The sequence below is a fragment of the Aedes aegypti genome, chromosome 3 (assembly GCF_002204515.2).
Source record: "Aedes aegypti strain LVP_AGWG chromosome 3, AaegL5.0 Primary Assembly, whole genome shotgun sequence".
In the NCBI taxonomy this organism is placed as follows: Eukaryota; Metazoa; Arthropoda; class Insecta; order Diptera; family Culicidae; genus Aedes; species Aedes aegypti.
Window position 1 is genome coordinate 202,898,162 of NC_035109.1, and position 16,661 is coordinate 202,914,822.

At 38.8% G+C, this 16,661-nt stretch overlaps 2 protein-coding genes across 5 annotated transcripts in view; one reads left to right on the forward strand and one right to left on the reverse strand.

Moving 5' to 3' along the window:
- LOC5572477 (myotubularin-related protein 10-B) overlaps positions 1-12,516 on the forward strand; it is a 42,298-nt gene extending 29,782 nt beyond the window's left edge. The window contains exon 10 of the mRNA XM_001660375.2: positions 11,915-12,516. Within this exon, the coding sequence (XP_001660425.1) occupies positions 11,915-12,328 (414 nt within the window). The 3' untranslated portion in view covers positions 12,329-12,516. The remainder of the gene's footprint in view (positions 1-11,914) is intronic.
- A 143-nt stretch (positions 12,517-12,659) lies between these two features.
- LOC5572476 (metabotropic glutamate receptor 2) overlaps positions 12,660-16,661 on the reverse strand; it is a 66,361-nt gene continuing 62,359 nt past the window's right edge. For 3 of the 4 annotated variants that reach the window (XM_021854475.1, XM_021854473.1, XM_021854474.1), the window contains exons 12-14: positions 13,375-13,588; positions 13,081-13,232; positions 12,660-13,010 (exon numbers count right to left, since the gene is read on the reverse strand). In XM_021854475.1, the coding sequence (XP_021710167.1) occupies positions 12,813-13,010; positions 13,081-13,232; positions 13,375-13,588 (564 nt within the window). In that variant the 3' untranslated portion in view covers positions 12,660-12,812. Of the gene's footprint in view, positions 13,011-13,080; positions 13,233-13,374; positions 13,589-16,661 lie in introns of those variants that run through there. The other variant, XM_021854477.1, reaches the window with a different exon arrangement.

Here is a 16,661-nt window from a genome sequence, read left to right on the forward strand (position 1 = left end):
AACTTAAATAAACTTTGTACACATGAAGCAATTCCTGCACTTCCGATTGAAAATTATAAAACTTCTTTTTCCTCAAAAAACCGCGTGTTCGCGAACAAGCTAAAACAAGACAAGTTTTCACTTTCCGATGTTACTGCTTTGAACGTTGGCGCGAGAATGAAGTAAAATTTCTCTTTTTTACCAAAGTAATTTTGACAGCTGATTCAGTGTGAGCGAAATGTCACTTTTACTTGCGGAATAATTGAGCGGCACATTTTTCCGTTCGGTAAAGTGACAGCTCCCTTTGATTTGTACGGCAGGCGTTACCGACGTTACGAAATCAGCTCTACTTCTCAGCTGCGTACAGCTAAAGTAATTTCGGTAGCGGAATCATTCCTTGACCGTTTCTTGTCCTATCCTTTTGCACAGTACTTATGATCAGCGTACCGGCCATAAGGAATAAAACGATTCAAATTGTTAATTAAAAATTAGTATTGCATCAACAAAAAAGCTTTATGGGTGGGTCGCTAACAAATCTATTCAAGATTATGGGAAAAATATAAACTAGACTGTATTCATAATTTACAATTGTGATTTTTTTGAAATAGTTCACTCGTTGAAATTGCCTAATTCTGCGCATTTTTTAAACGCTTTTTCATATTCCGCGCAGAAGAATGCCTAATTCCGCGCACTCATAAAACAATCAAATTAACATTAATTTTGATAAGGGGCTGCATCCATTAGTTACGTAACACTTAAAATTGAAAATTTTCAACCCCCTCCCCTTACGTAACATTTTTTGTATGAGAAAACGTAGAGTTTTGTATGAACCGTATCTTTTTAGTCTACGTTCAGTTTTTTTTTATTAACCTTTTGTCTATCACATGAAATAAAGATAACCAAAACCGTGGCATTGGTACACTCAGGCAAATTAACTATCGATAAACATAGGAACCCCTTATGAAAATTCGCCTTAAGATATCGGGTTGAAATTCATAAATTTGCCTTATGAAACCAGAATTTGAAAACAAAAAACGTTTACGCGGTAACCTGGAATCGAACCAAGAACCTTGCGATCGAGAGGCTCGAGCGTACACCACGCGCCTATCGACGCCTTGAAGTGGAGAGATGTTAAAACGATACATAAAGCGTTCGTATTGCAATAATCGTTCCACCTTAAGGCAAAATGTATGAAATTCGATAGTCCAGTTCGCTGCGTGTACGTGTGAATTTCGTCTAGGGGAAAGTGGGGCAATTTGGCCATCTTAAGAAAAGTCGTAATAATTGAAATTTTTAGATCAATACACTAGATACGCACGATTTCCGTCGTCTTAAAAAAAAACACGAATGAATTTTTCGTCGATTCTTCTGTCGATGGGGTGATATGAGCACCCTATTTTATATTGTGAAATTATCCCATAGAATCTAACAACTTAATTATTTTATTCACTGAACTGGAAAGTTTAGAAATGAAATACTCTTTCGAAATCTACTGAGATCATATTTGGCTTAAATATGCTTCTTATTGCATAGTTTTAGACAATTCAGTCGAGAAAAAAACTCCATCTTCTTCTTCTTGGCATTAACGTCCTCACTAGGACAGAGCCTGCTTCTCATCTTAATATTCTTATGAGCACTTCCACAGTTATTAACTGAAGCTTTCTTTGTCAAAGTTGCCATTTTTGCATTCGTATATATCGTTTGGCAGGCACGATGATACCTCATGCCCAGGGAAGTCAAGGAAATTTCCACTACGAAAAGATCCTGGACCGACCGGGAATCGAACCCAGACACCTTCAGCATGGCTTTGCTTTGTAGCAAACTGCACTGTTCATACAATACAAGGATTAGTTCGCATTATTGCTTGGAATCAAAGGGTTTTAAGCAAATCAATTAATGGTATCCACTAATGCCACGGGTAACTGAAACTTATTTTTTTAAGCAAAAAGAAACCTCAGAAGAACCTAAGGGTCATCCATAAATTACGTCAAACAAAATATGGCCATTTTCAATCCCTCTCCCCCGTATTATCATACTTTTTGTATGGAGGCTTCGTAAATTATGTAGAGATCGTAAAATTTCCGTGAATCATTTCCCGAGAGTGTGTCGTAATTTGTGGGGTCTTCTACAAATTACGACCTGTTGAACATGTGAACGATATGTTGTTTTTACAATAATTCTATATGGATTGTATAATATAAATAAGAATCATAAACAAGTATACATTGCCAATGTTATGTGTGGTTCATTATGCTAAGTAAATTTTGTGCGCACAGATGTACACACTTAATTCAGAATGCCAAATCTCGGCTAATTTCAACCGAGATCCGCACAGCCGAGCTCGTGAAAAAAATCTAAGTGTGTATAGACTATTTTGTTTAGGCTGTGCATAAACCACGTGGTATTTTTCCTTGTAAGGGACCGTCCATAAATGACGTAGCATTTTAGGGGGAGGGGGGAGTCTACGATTTTGCTACGAACCATGTATCAAGTATGGGAAAATAAGCTACGAAGGGGGAAGGGGTGTCAAAAATTGGTCAAAAGATGCTACGTCATATATGGACACTGCCTAAGATTCTATAACATTCCCCAGAAAACCATTCCCTCGAAAACCATTCCCCAGAATTCCGTTCCCCAGAATGAACCATTCCCCAGAATCTCATTCCCCAGAATGTAACATTCCCCAGAATATCATTCCTCAGAATGCACCATTCCCCAGAAAGCTCCATTTTTATCTTTTTTTATTCTGCTCTGCGTGAGTTACTTATGTGACAGGCTAAGGTCTGATGTGGCAAAACAAAATATGTAGGTAGGGGGGTTAGGGGCATAATGAACACACGGGGCGAAATGGACACCCCCTTTTCTCTGGGAATATGCTTATTTCAGCAAAAATTTATAAACTGTAAGAAATCTGTATTGTATATGAACTTTTTGACGGTATAAAAGTTTATGCTTTGCTTCATTTGTCCTCTGAAATTCTACTATATTTTTTTCTCAGCTTCAAATTAGTTTATAAGCTAAGCGGTGGAAGAATTTAATTTTAGAGCAAAGTAACTAATCTAGAAAAGTTTCTTTTTGCTAATGTGATAGGGGGGCAGTATTTTTGCATATCAGTATGTTTTGACACCCATTACTAATTAAGTTTTCACTAAATTCCACGAAAGTGTTTATTTTACCCGGATATCTTTTTATCAATCGTGTTTTGGACCCAATTTTCTATCTCGGTTTTCTGACATTTGATAAGATGTTTTTTTTACCATGAATGGATGCAGCACGTCATTACTAATTACGAACATGGACACCAGCCGAGAGTAACTGAAACATTCCATTCTATGTAAAATAAGTATTTGGCTAATGTGTCCATTATGTTCATAATCTCCCTTATTCATAATTATTTTGCATATTATAATAATACACCCTTCTTTCAGTAAATTCCCATGAAATATAAAAATTATATTTTTATTTTTGCCTATATCGTGATGCACCCTTCTTTCAGTATTATCTCATTAATGATATAGGCAAAATATATCGATGGAGAGCCCATACAGCATAAGGCCATTTGGCATAAAATGATTTGGTATAAAGCCATTTGCCATCCAGCCATACCTATGATCCTTCTTTTCAAAAAGGATGTTTCTCTTGTTATGCCAAATGGTCATTGGCCAAATGACCATTATGTCAAATGGTCCTTGATCATTTAATCAATCATGCTAAATGCCTTCTTGCTATTTGGTATCCTTACAGAACATTTTGTCTATATCGTCAACATGATGAGATTGAAAGAAGGGTACACATATCACTTTTTTATGCAAAATTAAACAATTAATTTGTAATTTAGACTTGAAAGAAGGCTGTATCATTTTATTATGCAGAATAGTACGTTTTTATTTGGCCGAATTTACGTAATAATTATATCGGAAATGTATAATATGAAACAACGAACGTTTTTATTCCATTTGAGGTTGCCCCAAAAAGTAAGCTATGATGCACCTTCTTGTAACATTGATGAAAAGCTGGACACATCATTATATTTGATAAAAATTGGACCTAATGTGAAATTATACATATGAAAACTACTATACCGAAAGAAGGGTGTAGCTCTATTTTGTGCAGAATAGTGATGAATTGTATATTCTTTCAAATAAATATTGGATGTTGTGTTTCCCTTAGACTGATCTACAAGTCTTCATAAATGCCAATAAAATTGAAACTACAGTGATAGTTCATTTGCAAATGAAATTTGAATTATGCGTAAATTGTTCACAATTAGCAGCACCAATGCTAATCTTCTCATATACTTGTAAACAACTTTGTATGGAGTTTCATTTTCAAGTATTTTTAACTAGATTATTTCAAAACTTTAAGGTGAAGATGAATCGAAGCCAAAGTTCAAATTTTCAAGAGCACGGATCTGGAGAACCAAACATCTGTTTAAGCTGAAAACTTAATCGATTGGTCACTGGCTGGTGGTGATCAATCGATTAGGTTTTCAGCTTAAACGGATGTTTGGTTTTCCAGATCCGTACTCTTGAAAATTTGAGCTTTGGCTTCGATTCATCTTCACCTTAAAGTAGGTAGGTATATAATTTTCTGGGGAATGGTCCATTCTGGGGATTGGTTTTCTGGGGAATGGTTTATTTTGGGGAGTGAAATTCTGGGGAATGAGATTCTGGGGAATGGAATTCTGGGGAATGGTTTTCTGGGGAACGTCATAGAATCCTGCCTAAGTGGGCTTTCCCGATATTCCGCTTGTACATGAAACGTATGTATGCATAAAGTTACTTTTCAGAAAAATAGACAGATGTGAAGACGGATATAGCATGTTATACTTGTCTGTTGTTGTTATGCGAAGAACAGTGCGCGGAATTAGGGCATTATGAAAAAAGACGTGGCCTAATTCCGCGCAATACTTTTTTGAATAAAACTCAATAATTATGCTAATATTTGATAAGATTTCATAGAAGCACCATGAAACATATCTGTAGCAAGTAGTTCCATGGAATGTTGCATAAAAAATAAAACATTTTCAATAAAGAAATCGCGTTTGTTGTTGTCCTACAGTCTTAGCGCGGACGCTAAGAAAATTAGAAAAATAACGTCTACTCCGACGGGCCTTCACTGATTATTTTTTATGCCGCGAAAAAATGCCGTATTTGCTTTTATTTGTGATTCAAACTTATTCTTAATCAAAGTAGTCTCGAATAGCATTAAAAGTTGCTGAAATATTAATGTGTCTTTCCATATATAAATAATTTTGTATGAAATGCGCGGAATTAGGCACTGCGCTGAATTAGGGCACTTTACGGTATATGGTCCTGCTCTTTCGGAGGATATTGAGAAGGTTTCGTAGCTATGTGGTCCACCATGGCTTGTTGTAGACGGAGTTAGTTGCGCGAGGAACATATTCTAGGATTACCTTCTTAAGTTTATTGTAGAATGTCTTGAGAGCGTAATCCACCGATCTGTATGGATCTCCCAGCTGATATAGCAGAATTCAAAAAGTCGAAGATGCAGCGCTGGAAGTTAAAGCTAATGTCTTCAGATTGGTCGTCAAAGGTCGGGAAAGTTTGTGCTGAGAAGTACGACGAATGGCATATGATCTATGTCCACTGGTAAACGTGAGAGTGGCGGCTCTACTAGATCGAGATGCTCCGGTAAATTAACAAAGAATAGATCTAGTAGTAGATTGGGGCTCAGATAGCCGTAGCGGTAAACGCGCAGCTATTCAGCAAGACCAAGTTGAGGGTCGTGGGTTCGAATCCCACCGGTCGAGGATCTTTTCGGATTGGAAATTTTCTCGACTTCCCAGGGCATAGAGTATCTTCGTACCTGCCACACGATATACGCATGCAAAAATGGTCATTGGCACAGTAAGCTCTCAGTTAATAACTGTGGAAGTGCTCATAAGAACACTAAGCTGAGAAGCCGGCTCTGTCCCAGTGGGGACGTAATGCCAGAAAGAAGAAGATCTAGTAGATTACCGTTGGCGTTCACAATGTTGTACATCTGTTGGAGACCGTTGGGAATAGTGGTCTCGAAGAGTGCCAGCACATGATCAGTGGAAGCGTTTGAAGGAAAGTAGCCGTTGATATCTTCGTCCAATTGTCAGCGGAGATTTGGAAGATTAAAATCGCCTAGCAGCGAGAAAATATCTGACTCCGACATGGACTTCATAATTTGCTGAATGACTGATGAGCAAGCAAAGTACAGATCAGGTCCAGAATTTAGCGGAAGGTATATTGTACAGATGATCAGCCAACAACCCAACAGTTTTATGCGAACAGCTTTTTTAAGTCCCCAAAATCCCGTTCGGATGGCAGGTTCTGAAATTCTCTAAAGAAAATACACATTGCCCAGATGGATGGATGCAGAGCAGTATCTCTCAGGTCTTTGTTGGTGCCAATTTCAAACGAGATAAACGCAAACTGTTTCAAATCGACGTCCTTGCGCACGAGCTTTCGAACAACAACCTCTTCTTTGGTCTGTAGACAGGTTTTGACTAGATTTGAAATATCCGCTTCGGTTACATGCCGAGCAATCCTAGACAAGTTTATCCAGAATTTCTCAACTGGTTTCGCAATGGTCTCGACAATAATATTATCCGCCTCAACTGACTTCGTGTCGCCGATCAACTTGACATCTGAACGAGATTTTGATGTCACGAAGTTCAGTCTTTAATTAGTCTAGTCTAGTAATTGTATCTAGGGGATTTTTTTTATGATCGGACAATTTGGGCCGGAGGTTCTTCGATTTGCATGAAATTTTCACCATAGGTAGAGCTCGTGGATACATGACAAAAAGTGAAATTCAAAAAATTATAGTGGCCTATTTTCCCGGAAAACTCTAGATGAATTTTCACGATTTTTCTATATACCTCAAACTTTGAAAATTCATATCCCCTGAACTATGCATCGTAGAACAAAAGTTTTTTAGTAAAATTGAAAGGAAATTTTCTCAACAATCTATTAAAAATATAAAAAGAAAAACATTTCTCGGAAAATTTTTCACCATGGAGAAAATTGTCGGAAAAATAGAAAAAAAAACTATCGTCTGTATCATGAAAATTTTTCAAAAAAATATTTTTTGTTTCATCAATCCATACTCTAACTTTTGTCCATAGACGCCAAAGTGGTATCTTTTACCGTTTAGGCGACAGAACTGAAAAACCGATGACCACCCGCACGCTTCCCATAATGTGTTCTATTGTGGGCCTCACAACCGTGCGCTAACGGCGGCAGTAATTTACACGCATTGTAAGTGTAACGCAGTAAACTAGTGATCCTTTATAAGTGATATCTTATAAAGGATCCCTACAGTAAACCATCCTTTCCTTTCCAGTCAGAAGAAGCTTTTCGTCAATCGGAAAACTCTCCTTTGGTCTATTGGGTGTTTTGTATGTCCTTTATTCGTAACCTTTACTATTGAGACCAACAGTCTTTAATTGAAAACGATCCTAACATTTAATAATATAGGTAATAGGAACTGACCCTCAGCAAGCATGGGAAATTTCACTCACTCACCCTAACGCCACCGATGAAAAATTGCAAAAAATCTGCTGCTATCGAATATTCAGTGATAGCTGAACCGTCCTAGGCGGAGTGTAGCATGAAAGCTTCGAAACCGATTGTGTAAAAGCGACAATCGGAAGGAACGCGAAGAGAAGTGAATACCAATACACTTGTATCTGCGAGGCACGAGTTAATGCACTTAGCATCCATTCGCCGAATGCATTGAACTGACTGAGAGGTTTCCTACTCACTGAATCATTCCGTGGTGTGGAGTGGACTGCCAGTCAGTGAACGCTCATTAGCACTCAAACCCGAATGCCATTCGAACGGAATCAGAATGTAAACAATCATCCTGGACAAACATTTCAAAAGGGCACATCGACATTGGTAAACATTGGCTTTGCAAGCCGCTGTTGAATCCAATGGATTACCTGCTTTGCTCTTGCCCACAGTAGATTAACAGAAGTTTTCTCGTTCTACTTTGTATGGGGAAAAGCATCTAACTTCAAATTTCTCGTAAATGAAAGCATTAATCAAAAACATATTTGGTAGGCGTGATAGTCATCATCATTACGTGCAACCGGTATTAAAAAATTTTTCGCAAATAATTCCTAATTTTGAGAAATAATTCGTTAGATGCATTTCGCCATACAAATATTTTTCGCGTTGCCTTTTAGCGATTTTTTGTGCATAGACAGTATATAGACTGTCGCCTAAACGGTAAAAGATACCACTTTGGCGTCTATGGACGAAAGTTAGAGTATGGATTGATGAAACAAAAAATATTTTTTTGAAAATTTTTCATGATACAGACGATAGTTTTTTCGCTATTTTTCTGACAATTTTCTCCATGGTAAAAAATTTTCCGAAAAATGTTTTTCTTTTTATATTTTTAATAGATTGCTAAGAAAATTTCCTTTCAATTTTACTAAAAAACTTTTGTTCTACGATGTTTTCAAAGTTTGAGGTATATAGAAAAATCGTGAAAATTCATCTAGAGTTTTCCGGGAAAATAGGCCACTATATTTTTTTTGAATTTCACTTTTGGTCGAGCTCTACCTCTGGTGAAAATTTCATGTAAATCGGAGAACCTCCGGCCCAAACCTGTCCGATAATTTAAAAAAATGCCCTCTAGTGATTGAATCTGAAATTTCACTGACGACATCGGCAGTTGACTTTATGGGATTTTCCTTTACATGCTGCAGCTGGTCAATGCATTTGTCGCAGAACCATATCACATTTTTGTGCTCGTTCATAAATTCCATAAATTCATCCTGTCCAGTGTTATAAGCAATCATGGTGGTCGACACGTTTTCGCTGATATTCGGTAGCGCTTCCCTTAAAAATGCACTATACGTGTGATCAAACGAATGTCGAATAGAAAAATATCAACTGACTGCCACTGACCGCGATAGCTTCGCTAGGAAACAAAAAGCTGATTTTTGAAATATCTATTGGTTTTTCATACTTCTCAAAGATCTGGTATGTGCAACATCATTTTTCGTGGATATTTAAGAAATGTAATCATTTTACGAGTTAAAGAAGCCTCAATCCCTTAAAAATGAAATGGAGCGTATTGCCCAGTTGGGGCGCATTATCCCGATTTACTCTATGTCACTCTATGAGGTAAAATGCGAGAAACATCCACTCGTAAGTAGTAAGAACTACACTGCGATTTTTGTTGTAGAAACTACTGAATCCATGGTAAAATTGAGGGGTCTACCCCGTTTGGCATAATGCCGTTTGGCATACAGTCGTTTGGTATAATAGCTGTTTGGCATAATGCCATATGGAATAACGGTCGTTTGGCATAATTGTGAAAAACATTGAATTTGATCAAATTCCTTGCATTAAGCAAAGGGGTGTGTATAAACTGCTCACGATCGCACATTCCGTTGTCAGTTAGTGATAGGACATACTTCTTATCATCATTTTTTCAAGGAAACCAATATCCAATAAAGCTTTTTTGGAATTGCACCATACATGACTTCCGGGGTCATTATGTCCGGGATATTATGGCGCATTTTTAACAAAAATATATCCAACGCCTAAGTTATTCCATGTCATTTGAAAAAAAAGGAACATGGAATTTTATGACGCACCTTATGGTACGGCATATTACTGTACCACTGCAGTATCTTCCTTTTTCAAATTATGCCAAACGACCATTATGCCAAACGACTATTATGCCAAACGACTGTTATGCCAAACGACTATTATGCCAAACGACTGTATGCCGAACGGCATTATGCCAAATGGCATTATACCAAACGGGGTAGACCCAAATTGAGAACTGCATCAACGATTTTCAGCCGTTAACTTCAGCCTGTTAACTCTACCAAAACATAGTCAACATCACTACACAAGAAAATATGTTCTGAATATTTAACTAGAGTTGTAGTATTTATGACTAAAAATATTCTAGATTTGACATGTTTGGCATTATACTTTTGATCACACTGTGTTGTACGGTGGGTGTCACGTATTGAAATACTACGCATTGTCTTCTTCTTATTTTTAGCATAACGTTGTCACTTGGACAGAGCCTGCTTCTCAGTTTAGGGTTCTTATGAGCACTTCCACAGTTTTTAACTGAGAGCTTTCTTTGCCTAAATTGCCATTTTTGCATTCGTATATCGTGTGCCAGGTACAATGAAACTCTATGCCAAGGAAATTTCCTTTACGAAAAGATCCTGGACCGACCGGGAATTGAATTCAGACACCTTCAGCATGGCTTTGCTTTATAGCCGCGGACTCTAAACACTCGGCTAAAGAAGGCCCCGGGGGAACAACGCTTTGTAGTGGATGCTACTAATATGGACATAGTAAAATATCAGTGTTGTAAGCAATCACGATAGTCGACACGTTTTTGCTGATATTCAACAGCGCTTCCATTGAACATTCACAACACGGGCGATCAAACGAATGTCGAAAAGCAAAGTGTCAATTGAATGCTACTGACCGCGATAGCTTCGCTAGGAAACGTTACGGTTTTGTTTGTTTCTATTTTGCTTTCACTGTATGTGTGTCACATTCTACATAACAGGCAAGAACTATTCATGTTGTTTAAGATCCGATGCCTGAATTCTATGCAAAACTTATGATTTATGCAAATGTGTTTGTCGACGTTCATTCTAAGCCTCGTGCTGTGCGAACGTCGCGCAAAATGTCGAATGTTTGCAGCAGCACTGCTCAGTGATTTTAACCCTCTAAACCCAACCCCGCCTTTAGACGGGGTACACTTTGGAATTTTGTGTATTTTTTCGTAGCTCGGAAATCAAAATGATTTTATTTTTGGCTTAAACCTTGACTCATAACACGCAAATAAGAAAAGTTTTTTATGACTTTTGAAACTTTTTTGTATTTTTGAAAATTATTTGAAAAATTGTATTCTTATATAACCTACAAATACCCGGGGTTCATTTAACGTGTGATATAAAAAATCGTACCTTTTATATTTTTCTACGATCAACCTATCACAAAAGAAGAGCTTGGTGGTATTCAAATAATTCTAAACTTGTTTTTCCGTTAAATACACGGAAAATAAAAATATTTCCAGAAAAATATTAAAAATTTAATATTTTTAAAATTAGCGTAAAAATTTGAATTTTTATTATTGCCAAAAATCAGTAACTAGAAGAGGCTTCAAGAAAAAATGAAAAAGGGTAGGCATGTTCAAAAATAAAAATTGTAAAAATCAAAAACCGAAATCCATAGATTTGCGAATAAAAATAAATCATTGCCCAAAAAGTGTTTAGAACGATTTTAGATAACTAAAAATGATATTTAGATCGAAAATAAAAATTTGGGTATTAGAGGTTTAACAAGATTATAGTGAACTTAACCGATTTTTGTAGTCGGATGAAAATCGTTGATGCAGTTCTTAATTCTACCATGGATTCGGTAGATTATACAATAAAATTTGTTTGCGTGTAGTAGATGGAGCACAAAAAACTGAAGAAAAGTACAGTGTTCACGTTTCGTTTCGGTACGCGCTAGAAAAAATTCTTCGTGTTCGGTTCCACCTTTCAGCATGTGCTTAGTTCTTCGCGTATTCACCTCCAATTTCAGAGTCGCTCCACATTTCAGGCGGGTGTACAGATCTGCCACCATCACTAATGTCTTGCCGACAGTATCCACACCATCCGCAAAGCAAACGAATCGACTGGATCTAGTGACAATTGTGATTCAATTGTTGAAACTGGCTCTCCGCATAACACCTTTAGCGCTTTGTAGTTGCGCAATGTTCTTTAGTCTAGTGGTAAACTCCGCGACTACAAAGCAAAGCCTTGCTGAAGATGTATCGGTTTGATTCCTGGTCGGTCCAGGATATTTTCGTAAAAATAATTAATGCTACTGTTACGTGTAAATCAACATTTAAGATTAACATCAATAAGACCCATTAACGATTATCATTTCATTTGCAGACTGCTTTCCTGGAACCGCAATGCACCGTGAGGGACATGGAGATTTGGCACCAGTGCTACTTCCGTTGGATACCATTCCTAGAGATAAAGAACGGTGGCTATCCGCAGATTGACCTGTTCAACAGATCGGTGCTGAACAACATAAGCAAATTGATGAAAGTGATAAACACCGGAAACATGACCGCTTCTAACGAAAACATCCTGCTCGGTGGCAGCAGCGAAGAGAACTTGTTGAACAAAGAAGGTCCCAACGCGGCTGATGAACTGGATGGAGTTAAAATACCCGTCATCAACTCCTTCTTTCCGTTCACCAGCAATGTTAGCAACACCGAAGAACTGCTGGACATTCTGGTGACGAATGGGGAGTTTTTACCCGATGGGTCCATTCTTGACTCTGCTTCGTTAAATTACTAATTGATTTGCCTTTTACAGAGAGGCACGTTACGCGTCATTACTGCAACTTCACGTTTTACACACGTGCAACTAGAAAATCAAAGTCCAAACATTGTTATGCAGTTAATTTTGATAAATATTTTACTATTTTAAATGTAAATATTTAAATCGCAGAACCAGTTATGGAAATAAATTACTATTACAGTCAAGCCCTACCGCGAATACCTTTTCGGACAAATTGAGAACAGCCATAGGGTCAAAGACATACAGAAGCACAGCAGTATTCGTTTTCTATTACAAATTTCTTCATAATCAGTAACTCCTATGCTTCATGATATCTCCAACCGCCCACTTTCGGTAGTCAATTTTACTCTCTTTGTATGACCAGGCATACATCATTTTAAAATAACTCTTGTCGTTTTTTTTTCTTCCTCGCTGTTTTTTGTATCGAATTTATGGCCCTGTTTTGTTCTTAAAGTGCAATGCTTTGTTTTATTGTAGTTTCCTAGTACGCGCCTGTAATATTTTCGTTTGAAACATTTTTTATCACTTTTTCGTTTTCATTGCATGTTGCTGCGGTAACTATCACTGCTGCCATCACCGACGACTGTGCCGATCCGGTTGTTTTATTGATGGTGCTGTATCGTATTGGCATCATACTTTGTCGTATGTTACGCTCGGGTCGAATCAGGATAATGTACAACTGTTACAGGGAAAATATAGGGGGCTCCGTCAGAATGGGTTCCTACTGATCTTATAACAATTTCATTTACCTTAGGGGAGAACAAGCAAACAAGGGTAACTGTTGCAGAGAGGCTTATCGTTACGGACATGGATGCTATACGAAGTTGTACATTGTTTCCCGTTCCGAAGTACAACGGAATGAAGGCCAACCAGATAACACAGGTGGTGTACATTGTGAAGCCTGAAACAATCGAGAAGATAACAATAACAAAAAAGGTAAAATGTTTGTCCAATCTGAACATTTATTTATTCTTGAAACGATTTAAAATCTAAATTGTGTTTAACCGTTTTAAGCTACAAATGTATAGTACTATCATACTTACCTATGTATTTCGACTCGTTGAAAGCCTCTGGTGTTTTTCTAGTGAGCACGGCATACACGGTGCAAACTATGATCAGGAATATGGGATAAAAAAACGCAACCATATACGATGCATCGGTATACGAATTGCAAACCAGTAGGTTATCTTCCCTCGTAGGATAGTGATGCATGGCGTGGGCCGGCGAAACAACCATCCAAACGGCATTGATCAATATCTAAAAGAAGGAAAATGTTGGTGAGACAAATTTGCTGTTCAAAATTCTTTCACATAAAATCGATTCATAATTCTTCGCACAGAATTTGTAGATTACTCATTGATTTTTCGTTTCTGAAATCCTAATATTCCTGGAGAATTTCAGTGGGATTCTCAAGGATTCCTAGCAGAATCTATAAAATTTTACTGAATTTTGGAATCCTGAAGATTGTAGTTGTTTGCTGGGGATTCCTAGTAATATTTAAATGCAAAATCCTTGAGATTCCTGAGGACGAGCGTCTTGGAGTTGCAGCGAAATCCTACCGACATTTTTAGCCATTTTAGTGACATTCTTACATATTCGGATATCGCGATGATTTTTTAGAGTGGCAAACTCGTTATGCGTCCATAACGAGTTTGCCACTCTAAAAAAGCCCACGCAATAATAATAAATCGAGCATTTTTCATAGATTTGCTTAGAATGTTTATTGTGCAATACACGATAAATGTTGAGCGATTTGTAAAAATACGTTAGAAGACAATACATTGAAGTGTCGAAAGTTATTTAAAAAAAAACCTTATATAAAATTTTACTAAGAGGAATTCTTACATTTGAGAATCTTGCATACATCTGGGGACTTCAGCGAGAATATTGGAAATTTCTAGCGGGATGCTTAGGATACCAGAGAGATTCTTAGCGGAATCCTGAGAATTTCTAACGGATATCCGGAAATTCCTAGCAGGCTCCTGGAGCTTCCTGGTGAAATCCTGGAGATTTTTTGCGGTATCCTTATTTTTTTAGCGGTATCTAAACATTTTCAGTGTACTCTTGGGGACCTCAGCGGAACTCCTGGAATTCTAGCGGAGTTCTTGAGTTCCCTTGCGAAAACCTTAAAATTCTTAGTGGAATCCATGGAATTTCCTGAACCTCGAAATTCCCAACTGGGACTGTTACCACAACACCATGGAGGTTCAAAATTCAAGAACCCCAGGGAAGCGATGAAACGGATGGAGCAACTACAGCAAGCAGTACTCCAGATGACAGAGCTCCTGCAGAAGCTAGCTCAGCCAACACCAACCTCTAGCAACCCGGAGCAAACACTCGAGGTGTTAGCAATTAACAGCGAATTGATTTTTGAAAACTTTTGACAAGTGGTACAGCCGATATACCGATCTGTTCGAGACGGATGCTAGGAACCTGGACGATGTTGCCAAGGTGCGCCTGCTGCTGAGGAAATTGGACATACCATCACTCAGTCGATACACCAAAAACGTCGATTTCGCCGGCACCAGTGCAAGCAGTGCAGCCGGATTGGCCACAAGGAAAGCTATTGTGGTTGTTTTTTCAAACCGAAATCAGTTCCATCCGGGGAGGAGAAAAACCATGCCAAGCCACAGCCAGCAAACAAATCAAGCAAACCCCGAAAAGCCAACGTCAAGGGTGGTGTACCTCGTGAACCACATCGCTGAAAGTTCCAGGTGTGGCTACCAAGCTGCAACTGAACACGGCAAGTGACATCACGCCGATCTCGAAGCAAACCTGGAACTGTTTAGGCAACCCTCCGATGAAAAAAAACGGACGATCCAAGCAATCAACCCGTCGGGTAAGCCCCTTCATCTGATGGGTGAGTTACAGTGTGACGTCAGCATCAACGGCAAAATCGCTTACGACGGCTGCCAACCTCAATCTACTAGGCATCGACTGGATAGAACTGTTCGAGCTGTGGGCCCGTGAATTCCGAACGATCAAGCATGCAGATGTTTTCAACGATTATTTGGGGCACTGCAAGAAAATTAATGTGAAGCTTTTTCTAAAGTCAAATGCCAAACCTCTTTTCTGTCCCAAGCGACCAGTTCCCTTCAACACCATCCTGCTGGTCGATGCCGAACTCACACGGTTGCAAACGTTGGGAATCATCGAACCTGTCGACTTCTCCGAATGGGCTGCTCCCATTGACAGTTTAACGAGAAACTTGCGACGATCAACGCGCCACCGATATTCATATAACGGTGGGAATTAGAACTAAGTTGGAGGTGATGATTTCGCATTTTGGAGGTTAAAATCACCTCCAAACACTAGCGATTTTGCGGTGGGATGTTGACGTTTGATCACGAATTGTTACGATGCGCAAACCGAACGATCGAAATCGCATCTGTGCGGACTACTCGATGGGACTCAACGAAACGTTGGAACAAAACCACTATGCGCTTCCAACGCCAGAGGAAATCTTCGCCTAACTCAATGGCAGCACCTTCTTCTGCATAATTTACCTCTCCGATGCGTACCTGCTGGTCGAGGTGGATGAAGATTCCAAAACGTAAAAAAGCTGCTCACGATCAATACGCATTGTGTTGTTTCGGTTCAATCGCCTGGCCCTCGGAGTAAACTCAGCAGCACCGGGTGCATGTCAACGCGTGGTGGATGGATGTCAAAGCCGAGAAATAGCCCTTCTTTCAGACACAACTCGGTTATTTGGGACAGATTGTGGACCAACAAGGCATCCGTCCAGACCCCGTAAAAGTGAAAGTCATCGTTGCACTCCCACCGTTAAACAATGTTTCCGAACTTCGATCGTATCTTGGTGCGATTAACAGGTGCAGGTTCATACGCAATAAACACGAACTGCGTCATCCATTGGATCAGCTGATGAAGAAGGACGTGAAATGGCGATGGACTCCGGAATGCCAGAAATCATTCGACAATTATTGACCCGGCATTAATAGCGAATTTGAAGATCTCTTCAAGCGCTGCCATCCGCGTTCGACTGCAGGCAAGACTCCTACCAAGACGACACTGAAATCCTGGCACGTCCTTCCAAACCCTAGTCGAGGAACCATATCGACTACGACGGTCCAGTAGATGGGATCTACTTCCTGGTAACAGTAGGGGTTCCTGGGGTAATATGCACCACTTAAGGAAAATGTGCCGAAATGAACACTGAACAACATGTATGTAGTGTTTTAATACACGAATCTAGTTCGTTTGGGTTCACCCTACATGGTGTTGAGCGTATTTTTATCATAATTAATTTAGATTGTTGGGAAATTTAACTTTTTTCAAACACTACTTTTGCGTGAATTATGATTTATGTGGG